Source organism: Corythoichthys intestinalis, chromosome 18 (assembly GCF_030265065.1).
Source record: "Corythoichthys intestinalis isolate RoL2023-P3 chromosome 18, ASM3026506v1, whole genome shotgun sequence".
Lineage (NCBI taxonomy): Eukaryota > Metazoa > Chordata > Actinopteri > Syngnathiformes > Syngnathidae > Corythoichthys > Corythoichthys intestinalis.
The window spans coordinates 24,375,784-24,393,518 of NC_080412.1; the positions used below are offsets into that span (position 1 = coordinate 24,375,784).

Below are 17,735 nucleotides of genomic sequence, written 5' to 3' on the forward strand. Positions count from 1 at the left end.
TCATCAATCGACAGTCAGAGAAGTTCTCTACAAATGGAGAGAGTTTGGCACTGTTGCTTCTCTCCTAAGGAGTGGCCGTCAAACAAAGATGACGGCAAGAGTTCAGTGCAGAACACTCAGAGAGGTAAAAAAAGAACCCTAGAGTGTCTGCTAAAGAATTACAGAAATCACTGGCACAGTTCAATATCTCTGTGCAGACATCAACTATATGTAAAACTATGGCCAAGAATGGTGTTCATGGGAGGACTCCACGGAGGAAGTCACTGCTGTCTAAAAAAACATTTTTGCTTGTTTAATGTTTCCCAAAAAGGCACTTGGAAACTCCACAGAGTTTTTGGCAAAATATTTTGTGGACTGATGAAACCAAAGTTAAATTGTTTGGGAGTAAGACACAATGTTGATGTGTGGAAGAAAAATGGAACAGCTCACCAACAACTCATCCTCACCATGAAGCATAGTTGAAGTAGCATCATGATTTGGGGCTGTTTTGCTGCCTCACGGCCTGGACAACTACCAATCTTTAATGGAAGAATGAATTCAAAACTTTATTAGAATGTTTTGCAGGAAAATCTGAGGCCGTCTGGCAGACAGTTGAAGAAACAAAGAGCATGGATGCTGCAACTAGACAATGATTCAAAACACATATACTACAAGTATATCAACTTCAGAATGTTTTCAGAAGAACTAAATACACGTTCTGGAGTGGCCAAGTCAAAGTCCAGACTTGAACCACATTGAAATGCTGTGGCATGACCTAAAGACAGATATTCATGCCAGATATCCCAGGAATTTTACTGAACTACAGCAGTTTTGTAGAAAAGAATGGGCCAAGATTAGTCCTTATCGATGTGCCAGACTGAACTGAAGCTGCAGGAAGTGTCTGGTTGAAGTTATTGCTGCCAAAGGGGCGCGGGGGCACAAAATATGAAATGTGATGGTTCACTTACTGTACTTATTTCCCCCTTCTGTCATTGTCATAAAATATGAAAACCTATAAATGTTTGGGTGGTATTAGTTAAAGCAGACACTGCTTTTTCATCTGTGTGATTTTGACAAAGCCCAGATCACATTTGATGGCGATATTATGCAGAAATGTGAGAAATTCCAAAAGGTTCAGATACTTTTTCATACCACTGTATCCTTTATCTATGTCCGAATGCTCCTGGATGGAAGCATTATAGAACGCTGTCCAACCAGACCCAACGCTGCTACCCTAGGGTAGTATATCCTCCACCATTAAACAAAATACAATACTTTTGGACTTTTTGGGTAGTTATTCTGCATTCTTAATGGATTAATTCCGACTTACATAGAAATTCGGGTTACGTCACAAGCGTAGGAATGGAACTCGTTCATAACCCGGGGACTACCTCTAATCAAAACCTATGACAGGGCCAGCGGACTTTAAGTTTATTGGTGGAAAACTGTGGACGAGTTAACCGGGGAAGGAACCTTGACAAGCAACGTAAAGGTGATTGCTATAAAATTTGCAGGACCCTATTATGTTGGCTGAAATTCATCTACTTTTTATGTGTTCTTCAGGTCTTGTAGGGGACATTTTCTTGAACAATATCCCATTACGGGATTTTACAATATACAGCTTGGAAATGAAACCCGACTTCATTTCTAAGTTCGTATGCCTTAAAATACATGTTTTTCCTTTTTGTGCAACGGTTTGCTTGAAATCTGTGTTTTTAGTCTCTATCAGGCCCCTTGGAAAGAGCTTCCTATACGTCCAAGTTTCCCTTCTTTTTTCATGGGCCAGCTCTCGACCTACGGGTATTCCTTCGATACATTTGTGAAATTGCCAGTGAGTGAAACGTTTTCATACCACTTACATCTTTCTATCTCTTTGAATGACAGTCCATTCAGTGCTCATCTATGCAAATTATTTGGTTACAGGGTTGGGTTAAAGGTGTTGTGTTTATCAATGGGATAAACTTGGGACGCTACTGGTCCATTGGACCCCAACAGACACTCTATGTCCCTGGTCCACTTATCAACAGGAGAGTCAACCATGTATGTTGTTGGGAAAGGTTTCTTAATTTTGGTATGATGGTATGCCAGTGAAGCAGTTTTTTCTCCTCTGTGCAAACCAGGTCATTGTGTTTGAAGAGCAAGAATGTGACTACATACTCAATTTTCTCGACACAGCAGATCTTGGCATGGAACAAGACATCCAGTGACTCATCAACATCTTGTTACTTTGTATACTGTATGAGATGTATTTTAAAGTGGTGTACAATATTTTAGATTAACCATCCATAAATTAATTTAAATGACATTTGAAGAGGCTTTTCCTGTTTACTACCGGGCAGTTTGAGATGGGTATACGGTACAGGGAGACAGTTTAGCTTATCTTTACAGCACTAATACTGTATAAGTTCTATAAAGCACATATGGAATGTATACAGTGCTGGCCAAAACTATTGGCATCCCTGAAATTCTGTCATCTAATGCTCAATTTCTCCCAGAAAATTATTGCAATCACGAATGCTTTGATTGTAATAGCTTCATTTATTTTTTATTGCAATGAAAAAACACAAAAGAGAATGGGAAAAAAATTAAATCATTATCATTTTACACAAAACTCCAAAAAAGGGCCGGACAAAAGTATTGGCACTCTTTGAAAAATCATGTGATGCTTCTCTAATTTGTGTAATTAACAGCACCTGTTACTTCTGTGGCGCATAACAGGTGGTGGCAATAACTAAATCACACTTGCGGCCAGTTAAAATGGATTTAAGTTGACTCAACCTCTGTCCTGTGTCCTTGTGTGTACCACAATGAGCATAGAGAAAAGAAAGGACCAAAGAACTGTCTGAGGACTTGAGAAGCAAAATTGTGAGGAAGCATGGGCAATCTCAAGGCTACAAGTCCATCTCCAAAGACTGTTGACGTTGAGTGTCGTAGAGAAGCCTGGGACCGTGTGTATTTTTGTGTGGGACCAAGATTGAGCTTTTTGGCAACAAACACTCTAAGTGGGTCTGGCGTGCCACGAAAGACGCGCATGCTGAAAAGCACCTCATACCCACTGTGAAGTATGGGGGTGGGTCATTGCTGCTGTGGGGCTGTTTCGCTTCCAAAGGCCCTGGGAACCTTGTTAGGGTGCATGGCATCATGAATGCTTTGAAATTCCAGGACATTTTAAATCAAAATCTGTTGCCCTCTGCCCGAAAGCTGAAGATGGGTCGTCGCTGGGTCTTTCAGTAAGACAATGACCCTAAACATATGGCCAAATCTACACAGAAATGGTTCACCAGACACAAAATCAAGCTCCTCCCATGGCCATCTCAGTCCCCAGACCTTGTTTTGTTGGCAAAAGGGGGTTGTACAAAGTATTAACACCAGGGGTGCTAATAATTGTGACACAAATTATTTGATGTCAAATAATTTTTTCTTAATGTGGGATTTTTTTCCCCACTGAATGAATGCATTTGTATTGAAGGTTGGATTTTTCTCTTTTTTTCCATTAAGGTCCCATATTATTTGAATTAAAAAAATGTATTAGAAGCTAAAAAACACATTTTTTTAGGGGTGCCAATAATTATGGAGGGCACTGTATGTTGCTGCACTATTTTTGTTTAAGTAACATTTGCTCAGTAGGCTGTATTGGCTGAGCGAGATCGTGTTGGTTCATTCCACTCAAGTGGATCTACAAGAACTCTGCTTTATAAAACACATCTGTTGCTAATTAGTACCCCAAAAAGTTTCTATTCCGTTTCCAGTCATTTATTAATAATGAGCATTTTTGTGTCAGTCTTTTTTTTTGTTTGTTTGTTTACTGTGGCGTAGTGATATTTACACAGGCGGACTAAGATTTGCAGTGCGCGCAGCGGTTTTTAGTCAAGTGCACCAATAGGAGCTGAGTCTTGTTACCGTGGTTTCAGTCTTAAGATCAACAGACATGGCGTCGACTTTTGCTGGCACATATACGAGTGGAGATGACGAAAAGAAAAGAAAGAGGGAAACTGCCTTCAAAATTTACTAAAAAAAAAAGGATCGAAATGATCTATATGCATCTCGCATCTGTCCAGGGCGAAGATGTTACACGGACACAGATGGAAACTTACAGAACCTGCATAGACAGTGGCGTGGTGTGTCTTAGGACCTTGCTGATAATTATAAACATTGCATCAATTTTGATTTTGACAATCATCAGTGAACTTGTTTATGTTGAGACACCAGTGGTGCGGGAAGTGGGGTGCTGAAGGTGCTGCAGCACTCCCTGTTGTTGGGGAGAAAAAAAGTGGTAGATTTTTTTTGGGGGGGGGGGGGGGGGGGGGTTGTAAAAATATATAAATAAAACATTGAAACAGCAGTGTATTTAACTTTAGGGATTAATGTTATATGTTGATTTTTTTTTTTTTAATATCATGGTCACCAAATAACTCCCTAGGCACCAAGGTCTCAAATGTGCACTCTGTTAATTGATTAAAAAAATTCACATTCAATCCAAAATACCTGATTTCCTGTTGGTTTTGGAATATGGGTGCAAGAGACTTTTTGGAGCAGTTTTGCACAACGTATTGACTCCCCAAATTTCATCACTCTATGTTGAAAAAATCTAAATAGAGAGGTCTGAGTTTTTGAACATGTTCAGTTAATAAAGTTATACTTTATTGTAAATTGATCTATATTGGTGTCTTTCTGGGGGGGTCGTAACAGAAAATAAATTAGAAGCACTGATGTAGAAGCAACAACAGACCTCTACAAATTGACCACCAGCAGCCCATGTGCCCATGTTTTTCCATCCAAACTAGTAGAGTCCACCCTGGTAGCTGGATGAGCTCCTCAGGTCCTATGCTGGTGCAATTCCTGAATGACAAAGGCATACTGTTGACTGGTCAGCCCATTTCGTGCCTTCCACCGAGCAACTCCGGAACATCCACTGTCATCAAATCTCATCGCAGAGTGTCCACGAGCTGATTGGAGCGCTAATAGGGGTCTTGGAATTGCTCCGAGATGCCAAATACCATCCCACCTAAGGAAAATTATTCTATGTTCACATTTTTCCTGATTCAGATTATTTTCTAATCCAGATTTGAATGAGTTAATAGACTTCATGTATCGTTTCAATTTGTTTTCTATAAATCTTTGCTCATGCAGCTTAAATTGTCATGCACACAGTGACAGCATAGCGTGCATAATCAGGATTTTGTAGCAGCAGTTGCACAGTAGCTCAGTACCGTACAAATGAGTGGGCCCCTCATTGACAGACAAGGACTCCCTTTATTAGTCTATTTCAGAACAAAAGGAGGGTTCTTTCTGCATTTGCTGTGCCATCTTTTCTTGCACTCCAAATTTCCTTACGTTCTTTGTCTAAACTCGCCTCAGACCTTACTGGTTGAGGAAATGAAGACGAATCCTTCCACTAGAAGGAGTTTGTTTTTATGCATCCAGGCTTTCATTCCCCTTGCATATAAAAGTACGTTGTTTCACACAAGTTCGAGCCAAAGTAATGATGGGATGAGGAGTTTGATGATGATGTAACCATCTGACAGTGATACTGATTTTTAATTTCAATAGTTATTAAATGTCAATGCGATGTAAATATTATATGTGTTGGTTAGGTTCACATCTCCATTAAAGTTTGCACCAGTAAGTCACCTCCAGTGCTTAATTTGTAAATCATAAAGTGCCGGAATGCAAAGTTCATATTACAACGCAGGGATGACGAGACGGGCACAGGTCCCGGAACATACGCAGAAAATGGTGACGAAAACAACACTCAAATGCCCACTTGCCATGCTGTGGGATTTTTCTTTTTTGTGTGTTTTTCTGACTCATTTTTAACAATCTTCCTTCTTTTTGAAAAAAGACTGAATGCAACTGTCTTTTTGGCATGTTGAAATAACATTTGATGTTGGCTGCTTGCTCCCCAGATGACGCTAATTTCAAAAGTTTTTTTTTTTTTTTTTCTATGTTAGGGGCGTGATTTGTTGGTCCAGCTTTTCAGTGCATCAACAAATCTCCGACTCTTTCAAATGACGTTAAATTTTTATAAACAACATGCAATTCTTGGTATTTGTTCTGTAAATGAATTTATGCGTACTATTATTTTACTTTATACTGTAATGTCTGTAACTATGTGTAATATTCTGTAATAATGTTTTCCGAGGCACCCTGAAGTGCACGCAACGTTACTGTTGTTCTGGTCACGTGATGCGGGAGTGAGATAGAGAGGCACAGCCTGCCGAGAGCCACAAGTTCTGCTCGTGCTGTTAGCTCCATGTGTTAATAAAGAAACAAAGTTGTCAGCACGTCGTGCGTTCGATACCTTTCTCAACAAAAAGCTCAAAATAAGACACTATGGACGGTCCCTTTAAGAGACACTGGGACTGGAGAGCTGCAAGTAGTAGGAAGCGAGGGGGGAACGGCCGAGAAGCAAAGTTTGCGGTTGAACGTGGCGGCATTCCGCTGTTATTTTGTTTATTGTTTTCTAATTGTTGCCACAATAAAGTGGAGAAAGCCATCAACGACTCCTGTCCTTCTTTCCCCCCATTCGGGGCTATTACAATACATTTTTAAAAAACATTTTCATATTATTATTATTTTCTATACACGAGAGGTGCCGAATCTGCCCAAATAAGTCCCGGAACACAGGGAGGCCAAAATCAAGAGGTGCCGGATCTTGTTCCGGCAAGGTCCGTCACAAATTAAATTCAGCCCCCTCATCAGACGCAAATCTATAGAAATATTATGTCATTCGTTTGTGCTACATTTGTGCTGTAAAAATTTTCGGTAACACTTTATAATAACTATCCGTTTTACTAGTTAATAGATCATTAGTAAACTGTTGATAAATGATTTATTGTTGATTTGTGAAGTATTTGTTCACAGTTTGTTAACCATTTACAGGGTGTTCCAATATGGTTGACCCCATTCTAAATGCCCATGCTAGTTGATGGATCTTAATAAAACTATATACACTTTATGTTGAAGGTCTTAAGTTTTATTTGTTAAATATACAAAGAAAAGTACAAATATTTGTTGGTTCTATGGCAGATTTTCATAAATGTGCAACATGAGCGCTGCCTGCAAAATGCCTTATCAAAATGCCTTTTCTTTTGACGTGAACAGCATTTCTTAACCTGAAAAGATAGAAATGCCAAACGTTACACACAAAAACTTGAAACGTTTCGACACAAACTGTGTTTCAGGTTAAGAACACCCTGTAAATGCTTAACAAACTGTTAACAAATACTTCACAAATCAGCAATAAATCATTCATCAACAGTTTACTATTGATCTATTAACTAGTAAACGGATAGTTATTATAAAGTGTTACCAAATTTTCGTTAGTGCTGCTATCGTTTTATGAATATTAACAATTATTTTATGAATCAACGTGAGGTCAACCAGACCCCCATTTTGATTAAAAATGGCTAAAGATAGTGTCAATCGTTTGTGCTATAAAAATTTTCATTTGTCCTATTATCATTTTTGAGATATACATTTTGAGTGATGATGTCACACAGCCTCCCATTTATTGCAAAATGGACTCGAAAAGGTGCCATTCGTTTGTACTGTAAAAATTTTTCTTTGTGCTGCGATCATTTTATAGATATTCGTTTGGTAGAGTTCCGTTCCTGCGCTGGCGATGTAAACTGGATTTCAGCGCAAGTCGGAATGAACCCTTAAAATACCCAAAAACACCCTCTGAAAAAAAGTTTTTAAAAAATCAAAAACATGTATTATACGTCATTGTACTCTCCTCGCTAAGACGTTGGAGTCCTACCTAGACAGTGAACTAAGCTCCGAAACGACTATGTCAGACGTCCGTGTGGTTTGCCGACTTTATTCAGCTGCTCATGACATCAACACTTGCAAAATGAAACTAAAATAAAACAAAATAATATCAGACTCATCTTCAATTACAGCAATTCAAATTTGCGTTGACAAGTAGCAGCTGATACAGCAATAACAAACGATTAGCATGTATCAGTTAGCGTCGGCACATAATCAAAAACAATCATATGAACTCGCGTAAGTATTCGACCACGATTGAAAACTTAAACAGTACAAAAGGGGTTATATAGACCCTGCTCACCTACGTCACAAAATGACGTGTCGCTGTATCCGGCCGCCATATTGTCTGTCATTTTTTAGACCTATTCTCAATGGTTTCAATTAGTCGTGCAAGTTATAGAGCAATTCATGGAAGCCCCGGTGTTATCTGATGCTGTAAACTCATTGGATGCGTTGCATAAAAGGCGTTATGTGGAAAAGCTTCAGTTTATCCATTCGCCAGATCCATATTTGATGCCTAAATCGATGTTTTTTGACCCACTGTCTTCGCCGTCTCTGCCTGACATCTGCTACCCTGATATTTACAACTATCTTGTCCACACAAAATCAGCCTATTCTCACGAAAGTTTGAAAGAGCAGCACTCTAAGCAACATTACCCCGTGTGACCCTTTACTTCCAATTTTCTAAAATGGCGACAATCAATAAAAAAAAAAAGTTGACTGCGACGCGTCAAGGATAGGTGCATATTGGACTATTTCTTCAATAAAATACACAACTGTGTCTGCCTCATTTGCAAAGAGACAGTCGCGGAAGATACGCAACGAGAAATTAAAGCAACTTGAAGCTAATTTAATTTCACAGCAGCAGTATTTCGCAAGAGCCTGAGGGTCGAAAGAGAGCGCCACAAAGGCGAGATTGTTGAAATTATGAATTAAAAAAAAATAAATAAATAAAGCAAATGTGACACACAGAAGGGCTTGCTAAAATTTCTTTATATGTATTGTTCTACGTAAATTAGCCCAGGTAACCCCCCACATTTTTACCACACCAAATCTGGCCCCCTTTGCAAAAAGTTTGGACACCCCTGTTTAACTGATGATCCGTAGACGAGGCCAGCTTCTTTCACTTGTTACCAGCTAAATATTATTCAAAAAATAAAGATGGTGGAAGAAATAAGCATCTTGAATTTGAAACGGTATGTTGTCAACGATTAGCCTAGCAATGATCTTAATTGTGGTTGTCAGCCCAAAACCCTCTAAATATATATTAAATGCATCTTACCAGATATAAAATGACTACTACATAATCCGTGGTAATCGTTTGGAGCCCAGTTTTCTCGTCGAATTGCAGCAGTCCATCTTGCTCACCTCTCCGGGTCTCTCGGAATACGGTAGAATCTCAAGTCTTTCCGTCTATCTTCTCTGTTATTGCAACCGCCCGCCACACACGCCTTCACCATTTTGATTATTAATGTTAACGAGCAGAAAAACATGCCATAATAGGAAGAATTTACGTAGCGGTAATGCATCAACAACGACGAGTTGACGGACAATATGGCGCGGGGACGTGGTTGTGTCGTCATGTGAGTAGGGTCTATACAGCCGTCGCCTCTGGAGGCCTCACAAGCAACAAATGTGCGCACAGGCTATCACCTCTGTCACTCGGCTGACAGCTGCTCTGTGTGTGCCTGAGTGAGGTGATGCCGCGTGTCTGTACATCCGATCGCTTCCTGCTCTACGCTTCCTGCGCAAAAATAAAAGCATGCATCACAAAATAAGTCAACATTTACAAAAAATAAGCGAAGAGACTGAGGCGTTGTAGAATCGAAATCGCGTAAGTTGGGTCCGTCGTAACTCCCCGTCGGGGACTACCGGTACCTGTATTAATTTTGAGTGACGTTAATCGCAGCACACGAGTCGAGTCATCTTCACGGAGGTGTTTAAATCTTGTGAGATTTTAATGAATCCTTCAATAACATACTGATTTATCAGTCTTACAAGTAAAATAAAGATAACACTAACATGTGCCAAGAGCACTAGCAATATGTAGCACCTTATTGTTTCGGGGTCAAAAATATTGAAGCCTTGACTCCTAGAGTGTGTATAAATGAAATACAGTAGTTGCAAATGAAAGTCAGACTTTTACTTGTTTTGGTCAGTTGTTGTCAAATCTCCACATTCGAATCTGTAAATCCCATCTTTCCTTCATTTATGAGTAAAGGCTTCTCTGTACGGGTGTGCCACACTAATACCTGCATAAAAAAGAAAAGCAAGATCAACTAAGATGGAAAACACCTCTGAAATGCCACACCCAAAGGATTTACCGCCCTATTTAAGTAAATTACAAATCTAGACCAGTCTATGCCAAGTGAAGGTGCCTTTTAGAAAATAGCGTTCTAAATCTGAACTCTTATAGATTCTCATGATTTGACACATTTTCAAAGCTGATGTGACTTTAAACATATAACATTGCTAAACATTTTGTGTACGCATTCAACCTTCTTGCATTACCTTAGTGCAATTTGCTGCTTTCGGCTCCAGATCGTTGAGGGTGACCAGCTCCATTAACAAACTGCTTTCTTGGTAGCCTCCCTTCGCATCTAGCTTGAAATATGCATGAGGCTTGGACAGGATGAGGTGCAGGTTTACTGCAAAGCCAGCCATGTCAAGGGCAAACGGTCGATGTGGATCATATACAACACTCCAGCCATACACCTTCCCCAAGCTGTTTACTTTGGGGGACTCGTACCGAAGGCCTCCAACAAATGGTACAGGCCACACAGAGACCTTTTTCGTTGATCGCATCTGGTAGATGGAAACAGAAAAGAATTTGGTATAATATAACTGATTTCATATTGAAGATAGTCAATGTTTATCTTTGTTAGTGGCCGATTCTTTCCCAATTTTAGTAGCAGTGTTCACCACCTCATGTGTTAATGTTATTTATTTTTATTTTTTTAATCGTCTTTTATTTTAAACACCATAAGTGATAATAACATGATGTGGTGAGCAATGCAGATGTCAAATTAGGTTATATCATGGCCATTACCTAGCATTTTGTCAAAGGTGCTATTACTACTAACGAAAATAAGGACTGGTAACCAGATTGCTTTTTAAGGGAGATAAAGCTGGCTGTTAGAGGAACTTTGACAGTGACAGACTTTAGATTTTATAAAATGAAATTGGACCATTTTTTGTGGCACCCTCTCTATCATGTAAGGGCAAAACGCGCAGAGCATTCCTTGCTTATGTGGTGCAGCAGCCCTTCCTGCACTTGGGGTGACTGGAAAATCAAGCCTCACCTCATCAAACACTTTCAGGCTATAAGCGTTGTCATCATCTGCAAAGTAGACAATGCCCGGCTGGGTATTGTGGTCATTGAAGGTCGCTCGGAGCCATTGCAAGGCAAGATTTCTTTGCAAAGTGCCCCTAGGGAATTTTTGACCTGGGCGCGCATGCTTTATGGAATTTGCAGGTGTCTGAACGTTGAGGTGGGTGTAGTTGAGTTCTGTCTCATGAAGGAGACGACTAACCAAAGACGTCCTTTTTTGTGAGTCCTCCACTACGATCCAGTGCAGGTTGGCCACATTGAGCAAAGTGTTGGCTAGACAAGTGAGGTCAGCTTTCTGCATGGGCCGGCGGTAGGTTGGGGTGATGACATATATGGTTGTCAGGATGTCAGACTTGGGTAATGGCCGGCTGTAGAAGTTCTCAATGTGCACCACCTCGAATATGCTCTGTGAGTGAGATTCCTTGATAGCAAGGGCATTGCTGCACCAGTGTCCTATGTTAGAAAATAACAGTTTAACTATGGAATTTGTGAACAAAATTATTGAACAGCAAAGCAAATTTATTTATGCGCTATCTGAAAACTATAGAATAGAATAGAATAGAATAGAATAGAATAGAATAGAATAGAATAGAATAGAATAGAATAGAATAGAATAGAATAGAAGCCTTTATTGTCATTGTACAGAGTACAACCAGATTTAAAACTTCGCCATTACAAGTTACAAGGTACACAGTCTGATGTAGCGGTTATTTAACAGTGCATACACTGCTGGCCAAAACTATTGGAACCCCTGCAATTCTGTCAGATAAAAAAATTAAAGGAACACTTTGTTCCTTTAATTTTTGTGAGCAGTGTATATTGTACAGAGAGTCATTTTGGAACATTTTTGGTTTGTGGTGTGCTGCGAGATTTTTTCCAATGTAAAAACGTGCTGTCACTCAGAAAAGGTTGAAAAACACTGCTCTATGTCAAATATTTCATTTTTTATGGTGCTTTAAAGACGCCACGTGATTGAACATGCCGGCGTGATCACAGAATTGCAAGCATGAGTCTGATTGGTGTAATGGAGTCATGTGATTATTGTTGAGACGTCTCAATGAAAAAAAAAGAAAAAAGTAAAATCTAATATGAAGAATAAAGAGGAAAAATGTAATGACTAGTGTAGCCACTAGCCACTTCTTCACAAATCTAAAAAAAAGTAAAAGGTAAGGGTTACTAAAAATACTCTTAGAAGTACATTTTTTTTTTCAAAAAGTTACTCAAGTAGATGTAACGCGTTACTACCCACCTGTGGGTACTACACAGTATAGTCCTTGTAGGTAGTTTCTTACCTTTCAGGCCTGCAATTAGAGGAGAGACTATATTGTCATGCCAAATATAAATGATGAAAACCATAGGCATCAGGATCAATACAATGGGAACAACGTCCCGTCTTTTCGGCATCCTCATGTCACGGTACAGTCTCTCTAAACTGTATGACACAAAATACAGAAATGATAGCAGCATTAAATGAAGCAGCCAGTAGCAACACGTTTCATGCTCACCCAGTGGAAAAAAAAAAACTTTTAATGCATTTGACATTTTGGACCAGTGCTGTCACAATACCAAAACTAACTTGAGTACGGGATACTCATAAAGTACCAAGTCAATCTAAAATAAAATTTAAAAAAATCCTCATTCAACTCAAATGACCCATGGCAAAGAAAAATTGAAGATGAGAGTTTATTCATGTCTCATTTACAGTGGGGCAAATAAGTATTTAGTCAACCACTAATTGTGCAAGTTCTCCCACTTGAAAATATTAGAGAAGCCTGTAATTGTCGTAACGTCAACCATGAGAGACAGAATGTGAAAAAAAAAAAAAACAGAAAATCACATTGTTTGATTTTTAAAGAATTTATTTGCAAATCATGGTGGAAAATACGTATTTGGTCAATACCAAAAGTTCATCTCAATACTTTGTTATGCACCCTTTGTTGGCAATAACGGAGGCCAAACGTTTTCTGTAACTCTTCACAAGCTTTTCACACACTGTTGCTGGTATTTTGGCTTATTCCTCCATGCAGATCTCCTCTAGAGCAGTGATGTTTTGGGGCTGTAGTTGGGCAACACGGACTTTCGAATCCCTCCACAGATTGTCTACGGGGTTGAGAACTGGAGACTAGCTAGGCCACTCCAGGACCTTGAAATGCTTCTTATGAAGCCACTCCTTTGTTGCCCTGGCTGTGTGTTTGGGATCATTGTCATGCTGAAAGACCCAGCCACGTCTCATCTTCAATGCCCTTGCTGATGGAAGGAGATTTTCACTCAAAATCTCTCAATACATGGACCCATTAATTCTATCCTTTAAACAGATCAGTCGTCCTGGTCCCTTTGCAGAAAAACAGCCCCTAAGCATGATGTTTCCACCCCCATGCTTCACAGTGGGTATGGTGTTCTTCGGATGCAATTCAGTATTCTTTCTCCTCCAAACACGAGAACCTGTGTTTCTACCAAAAAGTTGTATTTTGGTTTCATCTGACCATAACACATTCTCCAAGTCCTCCTCTGGATCATCCAAATGCTCTCTAGCGAACCGCAGATGGGCCTGGATGTGTACTTTCTTCAGCAGAGGGACACGTCTGGCAGTGCAGGATTTGAGTCCCTGGTGGCACATTGTGTTACTGATAGTAGCCTTTGTTGCTGTGGTCCCAGCTCTCTGAAGGTCATTCACTAGGTCCCCCTTGTAGTTCTGGGATTTTTGCTCACCGTTCTTGTTATCATTTTGACGCCACGGGGTGAGACCTTGCATGGTGCCCCAGATCGAGAGAGATTATCAGTGGTCTTGTATGTCTTCCATTTTCTAATAATTGCTCCCACAGTTGATTTCTTTACACCAAGCGTTTTACTATTGCAGAATTAGTCTTCCCAGCCTGATGCAGGTCTACAATTTTGTCTCTAGTGCCCTTCGACAGCTCTTTGGTCTTGGCCATAGTGGAGTTTGGAGTGTGACTGACTGAGGTTGTGGACAGGTGTCTTTTATACCGATAATGAGTTAAAACAGGTGCCATTAATACAGGTAACGAGTGGAGCCTCGTTAGACTTCGTTAGAAGAAGTTAGACCTCTTTGACAGCCAGAATTCTTGCTTGTTTGTAGGTGACCAAGTACTTATTTTCCACTCTAATTTGGAAATAAATTCTTTAAAAATCAAACAATGTGATTTTCTGTTTTTTTTTTTTTTCACATTCTGTCTCTCATGGTTGAGGTTTACCCATGTTGACAATTACAGGCCTCTCTAATCTTTTCAAGTAGGAGAACTTGCACAATTGGTGGTTGATTAAATACTTATTTGCCCCACTGTATATCTCTGAGAAGTGAATAAGCAACAATCGAGACCAGAGCAGTTTTCTCAGTTTTCTTAAATTTGTCTCGTGAAAAGGAAGTTTTACAGTGAGCATTACATGAGAAGGTCTTGAGAAATAGTTCTACTGGCACGATTTGTCAGTAAAGACTCACAGCTGTGTCCTTTCAAGATTTCACCATGAGAAAACTATGAGATCTAATCTCAAATGCTTCTGAATTTGATCTCCTTACTTGGACTCACTATCTCAGTCATCTCAGTGAAAGATATGAATGAGCAAAGTATTTCATTTCTTAAACTTGCCTCAAAGCTTCCTCATTTCCTGATCTCGCCAAGAAACCCAATATTTTGCCACTTACAACTATTTCTCAGTTTGATCTCCTTCCAGTCCGTAAATTTGTTAATAGACCCGGATGAAAGGGATTGGTGACTCTGTTGTATACTCCTAATAACGTTATTGACTATCAGAGGCTACATATCAACACTAAGGGATCAATACTCATATGTTTTGTTTCAATAATGGAGTATCAAAATTTTCGGACTATAAGACTACTTTTTTCCTTCATTTTGCATCATGCGGCTTATAGTCCGGTGCGGCTTATTTGTTAATGTATTTGAGTTGATAGGGAACACTTTATTTGACAGCGGCGTCATAACACTGTCATAAGACCATCATAATTATGGACATGACATGATCATGGGCATTACTGAATGTTTATAACAGATGTCATGAAGTGTCATCTGGAAAATAATGTCACTAACTCCATTTATGTCCAGCTTGGATATTATACATCCATTCAAAAGTGAGATAATTTGACGGATGCCCTAATGAAAAGAGTTCAGCTTCGAACAAGCATGTCATCGATATGTAATTGCTATATGCATGATCCTATAGTGGATTATAATCCAAAAATAGTGTTACATGTATATGGCGGAAAACACAGACAAGACTGAAAAAGCAGTTTCTGTTCTTGCACTCTTCTTTAAAAGAAACTGCTGTATTTTAATCCAAAATAATTTGTATTTGATAGAACAATATGTCTAAATGCTGCCATAGCAGATTCATGGCGCATTAAGCCCCCAAATTATTTTTGATTGGTCCGTTTTACCCTGGAATCCCCCGTTTACAGACGTCGCGCAACCGTTTTTGTAGCATAGCAGATTCATGGCGCATTAAGCCCCCGAACTATTTTTGATTTGTCCGTTTTACCCTGGAATCCCCCGTTTACAGACGTCGTGCAACCGTTTTTGCTTCAACCTAGCCATAAAAAGAAAGTAATTATATTCATTATTCAAAATGTCTGTCATTTTTAGCTTAGAATCATTAATTTATGTTTAATATTTAATTGAAGAAAAAACAACAACTTAAAAAAATTATTCACTCGCATATTTTAAACTTTTAAACAAATTACGTCACAATGAAAAAAATGGTGTCTATAAAAAGGTCACAGATATCTACCTCATAACTCTCGCTTAATTGTATTTTTTTTTGTTACTGACGCATATTCTCCGATATGCTCAATGATAAATAATCGATCCAAACAAAGAAAAATTGAAGAAAAAAAAAAAAAAGTTTAAAAGTGTAAATATATGGAAAAGAACATCTCGACCACTCCTTGATGTCTGCGATTTCTGCATCGCGACCCATGTTATATTACCGTGTTTCACCCATAAAATCCCCAAAAAATCCAGCGGTGGCCATTCACAGCTGTGTCTTGACACTCGGTGATACATGCTTTATGGAGTTTTTGGATCGAATCTTTAATTCTGCTCTCACGTGCTTTTGCCTCTAGTTAGGGTTTTGCTTTAATTTTTTATTTTTATTTTTTTAAATACCCTCCTGTTCAAAATTTTTCTTCCCCCAGAAAATAGAGATTTTAAGCTTTCCAATGATGTATCACACGTGCATATTGGACAATTTTGAAATTTGCTCAAATTGGGGGTCTCAGAGCGGAACTTCAAGTCACTTGAGTGTTTTCCGCCATATGTAGTTACATAGTTTTTTTCATTTAGTTATCCGTCAAATTATCTCACTTTTGAATTGATGTAGCTATGTTGATATGTAGCATCTGATAGTCAATAACGTTATTAGAGTATACAACAGAGTCACTAATCTCTTTCAGGTCTATTAACAAACTTAAAGATGAAGTGTAAAACAGCATACTCACAGAAAAGAATGATGGACTGCCTAATTTTGCTGTTCTGCGTCAATGACTAACATGCAAGTACAGTAGAAGGTCTTGATTTGTCAGCTAGGAATCCATCAGATCCACTTGCTTTGAAAGTGCTTCATGTTTGATACATAGTTGGGAATGAAAAGTGACAGCATCCACGAGGTGCCAACCAATCATTGTGCGTTGTGTAGAGTCCTGAAATCAGCCCCTCCAGAGACTGAGGATGTCATTCCTCTGGAATAATGCTGCTTCTCATTGCATAAACAAAAGTTGGGATTGTCAAAGCTAATGGGACGAGGACTTGGTGGAGGGGCAATCATGGCTGGAGGACTAAAGACGTTTAAATAAATCACATAGTAAATATCACAGCAATTGCTGGGGGATGTAGTGGGTCTTAAAAGACCTTGTTTATCAGAAGTATAAATAGTAAATTTGACTATTAAAAAAAACGTATCCATTTTGGTCTCAATTCTTAAAAGGTTGTAAATAGCAGAGCGTGGTAAACTGAGATCGGGGCTTGAGAGTACTGCAGAAAATAGAAATACTGTATGACACAAGAATATCACTCACATAAAATGAGGCTGTTTTCCAGTGTGTAAATATTGGTGTATTAACTATCACAATGCAGTTAAAATAGGGTAGCTGTGAAATATACCTATACATTGTTCATCATGCTACACCGTCTCTGATGCGTAACAAAACGAATTAAAACGAAACTAAACAAAATCCCAAAAACAAAAACAAAACCCAAACCGCAACAAAACACAAACCACAACCAAACCACAACCAAAACCAAAACCATAGGAACGGTAGGGACAAAACTTTTCAGGAGGCTCAAATTGTCCCCACCAACTTTTAAGCAACCTTGTTTACATTAGAATATGTGTTCAGTTATATAGGTCATTTAGATTGTCTTCCCATTTGTTGTAACGATAGAATTGACCCTACGATTATTAAGTGAATAATTTTCATTATTTTCAGACTTACATTTACCCCTTTTTCACTTGCTGAATGTGCCATTCCATGTTTTTTTCCTCAAACGCACATTTGTTCGGCTGATGACTTAAACCCCCCCGTACATACACAAGCAACTCTCACAATACAGAATTACATTACATTGGAGGGATATTACAAGTTTTTTTGGGCCAGCAGCCCGCTGTAAGTAATTTAAAAACG

The 17,735-nt window shown here is 39.0% G+C and overlaps 2 protein-coding genes across 6 annotated transcripts in view; one reads left to right on the plus strand and one right to left on the minus strand.

Annotated features, from left to right (window-relative positions):
• The window catches only part of LOC130906955 (beta-galactosidase-1-like protein 2), a 22,307-nt gene extending 19,722 nt beyond the window's left edge, over nt 1-2,585 (plus strand). Inside the window, exons 15-19 of one of the 2 annotated variants that reach the window (XM_057821716.1) lie at nt 1,393-1,471; nt 1,543-1,630; nt 1,699-1,810; nt 1,903-2,019; nt 2,100-2,585. In XM_057821716.1, the coding sequence (XP_057677699.1) occupies nt 1,393-1,471; nt 1,543-1,630; nt 1,699-1,810; nt 1,903-2,019; nt 2,100-2,186 (483 nt within the window). In that variant the 3' untranslated portion in view covers nt 2,187-2,585. The remainder of the gene's footprint in view (nt 1-1,392; nt 1,472-1,542; nt 1,631-1,698; nt 1,811-1,902; nt 2,020-2,099) is intronic. The other variant, XR_009061384.1, reaches the window with a different exon arrangement.
• The window catches only part of b3gat1b (beta-1,3-glucuronyltransferase 1 (glucuronosyltransferase P) b), a 19,773-nt gene extending 3,050 nt beyond the window's left edge, over nt 1-16,723 (minus strand). The window contains exons 1-5 of one of the 4 annotated variants that reach the window (XM_057821721.1): nt 12,376-12,446; nt 11,055-11,536; nt 10,264-10,557; nt 9,899-10,004; nt 6,910-7,094 (exon numbers count right to left, since the gene is read on the minus strand). In XM_057821721.1, coding sequence (XP_057677704.1) covers nt 9,918-10,004; nt 10,264-10,557; nt 11,055-11,536; nt 12,376-12,445 — 933 coding nt within the window. In that variant the 5' untranslated portion in view covers nt 12,446 and the 3' untranslated portion in view covers nt 6,910-7,094; nt 9,899-9,917. Of the gene's footprint in view, nt 1-6,909; nt 7,095-7,986; nt 10,005-10,263; nt 10,558-11,054; nt 11,537-12,328; nt 12,516-16,604 lie in introns of those variants that run through there. The other 3 variants (XM_057821722.1, XM_057821718.1, XM_057821717.1) reach the window with 3 other exon arrangements.
• Between the last annotated feature and the right edge of the window lie 1,012 nt (nt 16,724-17,735).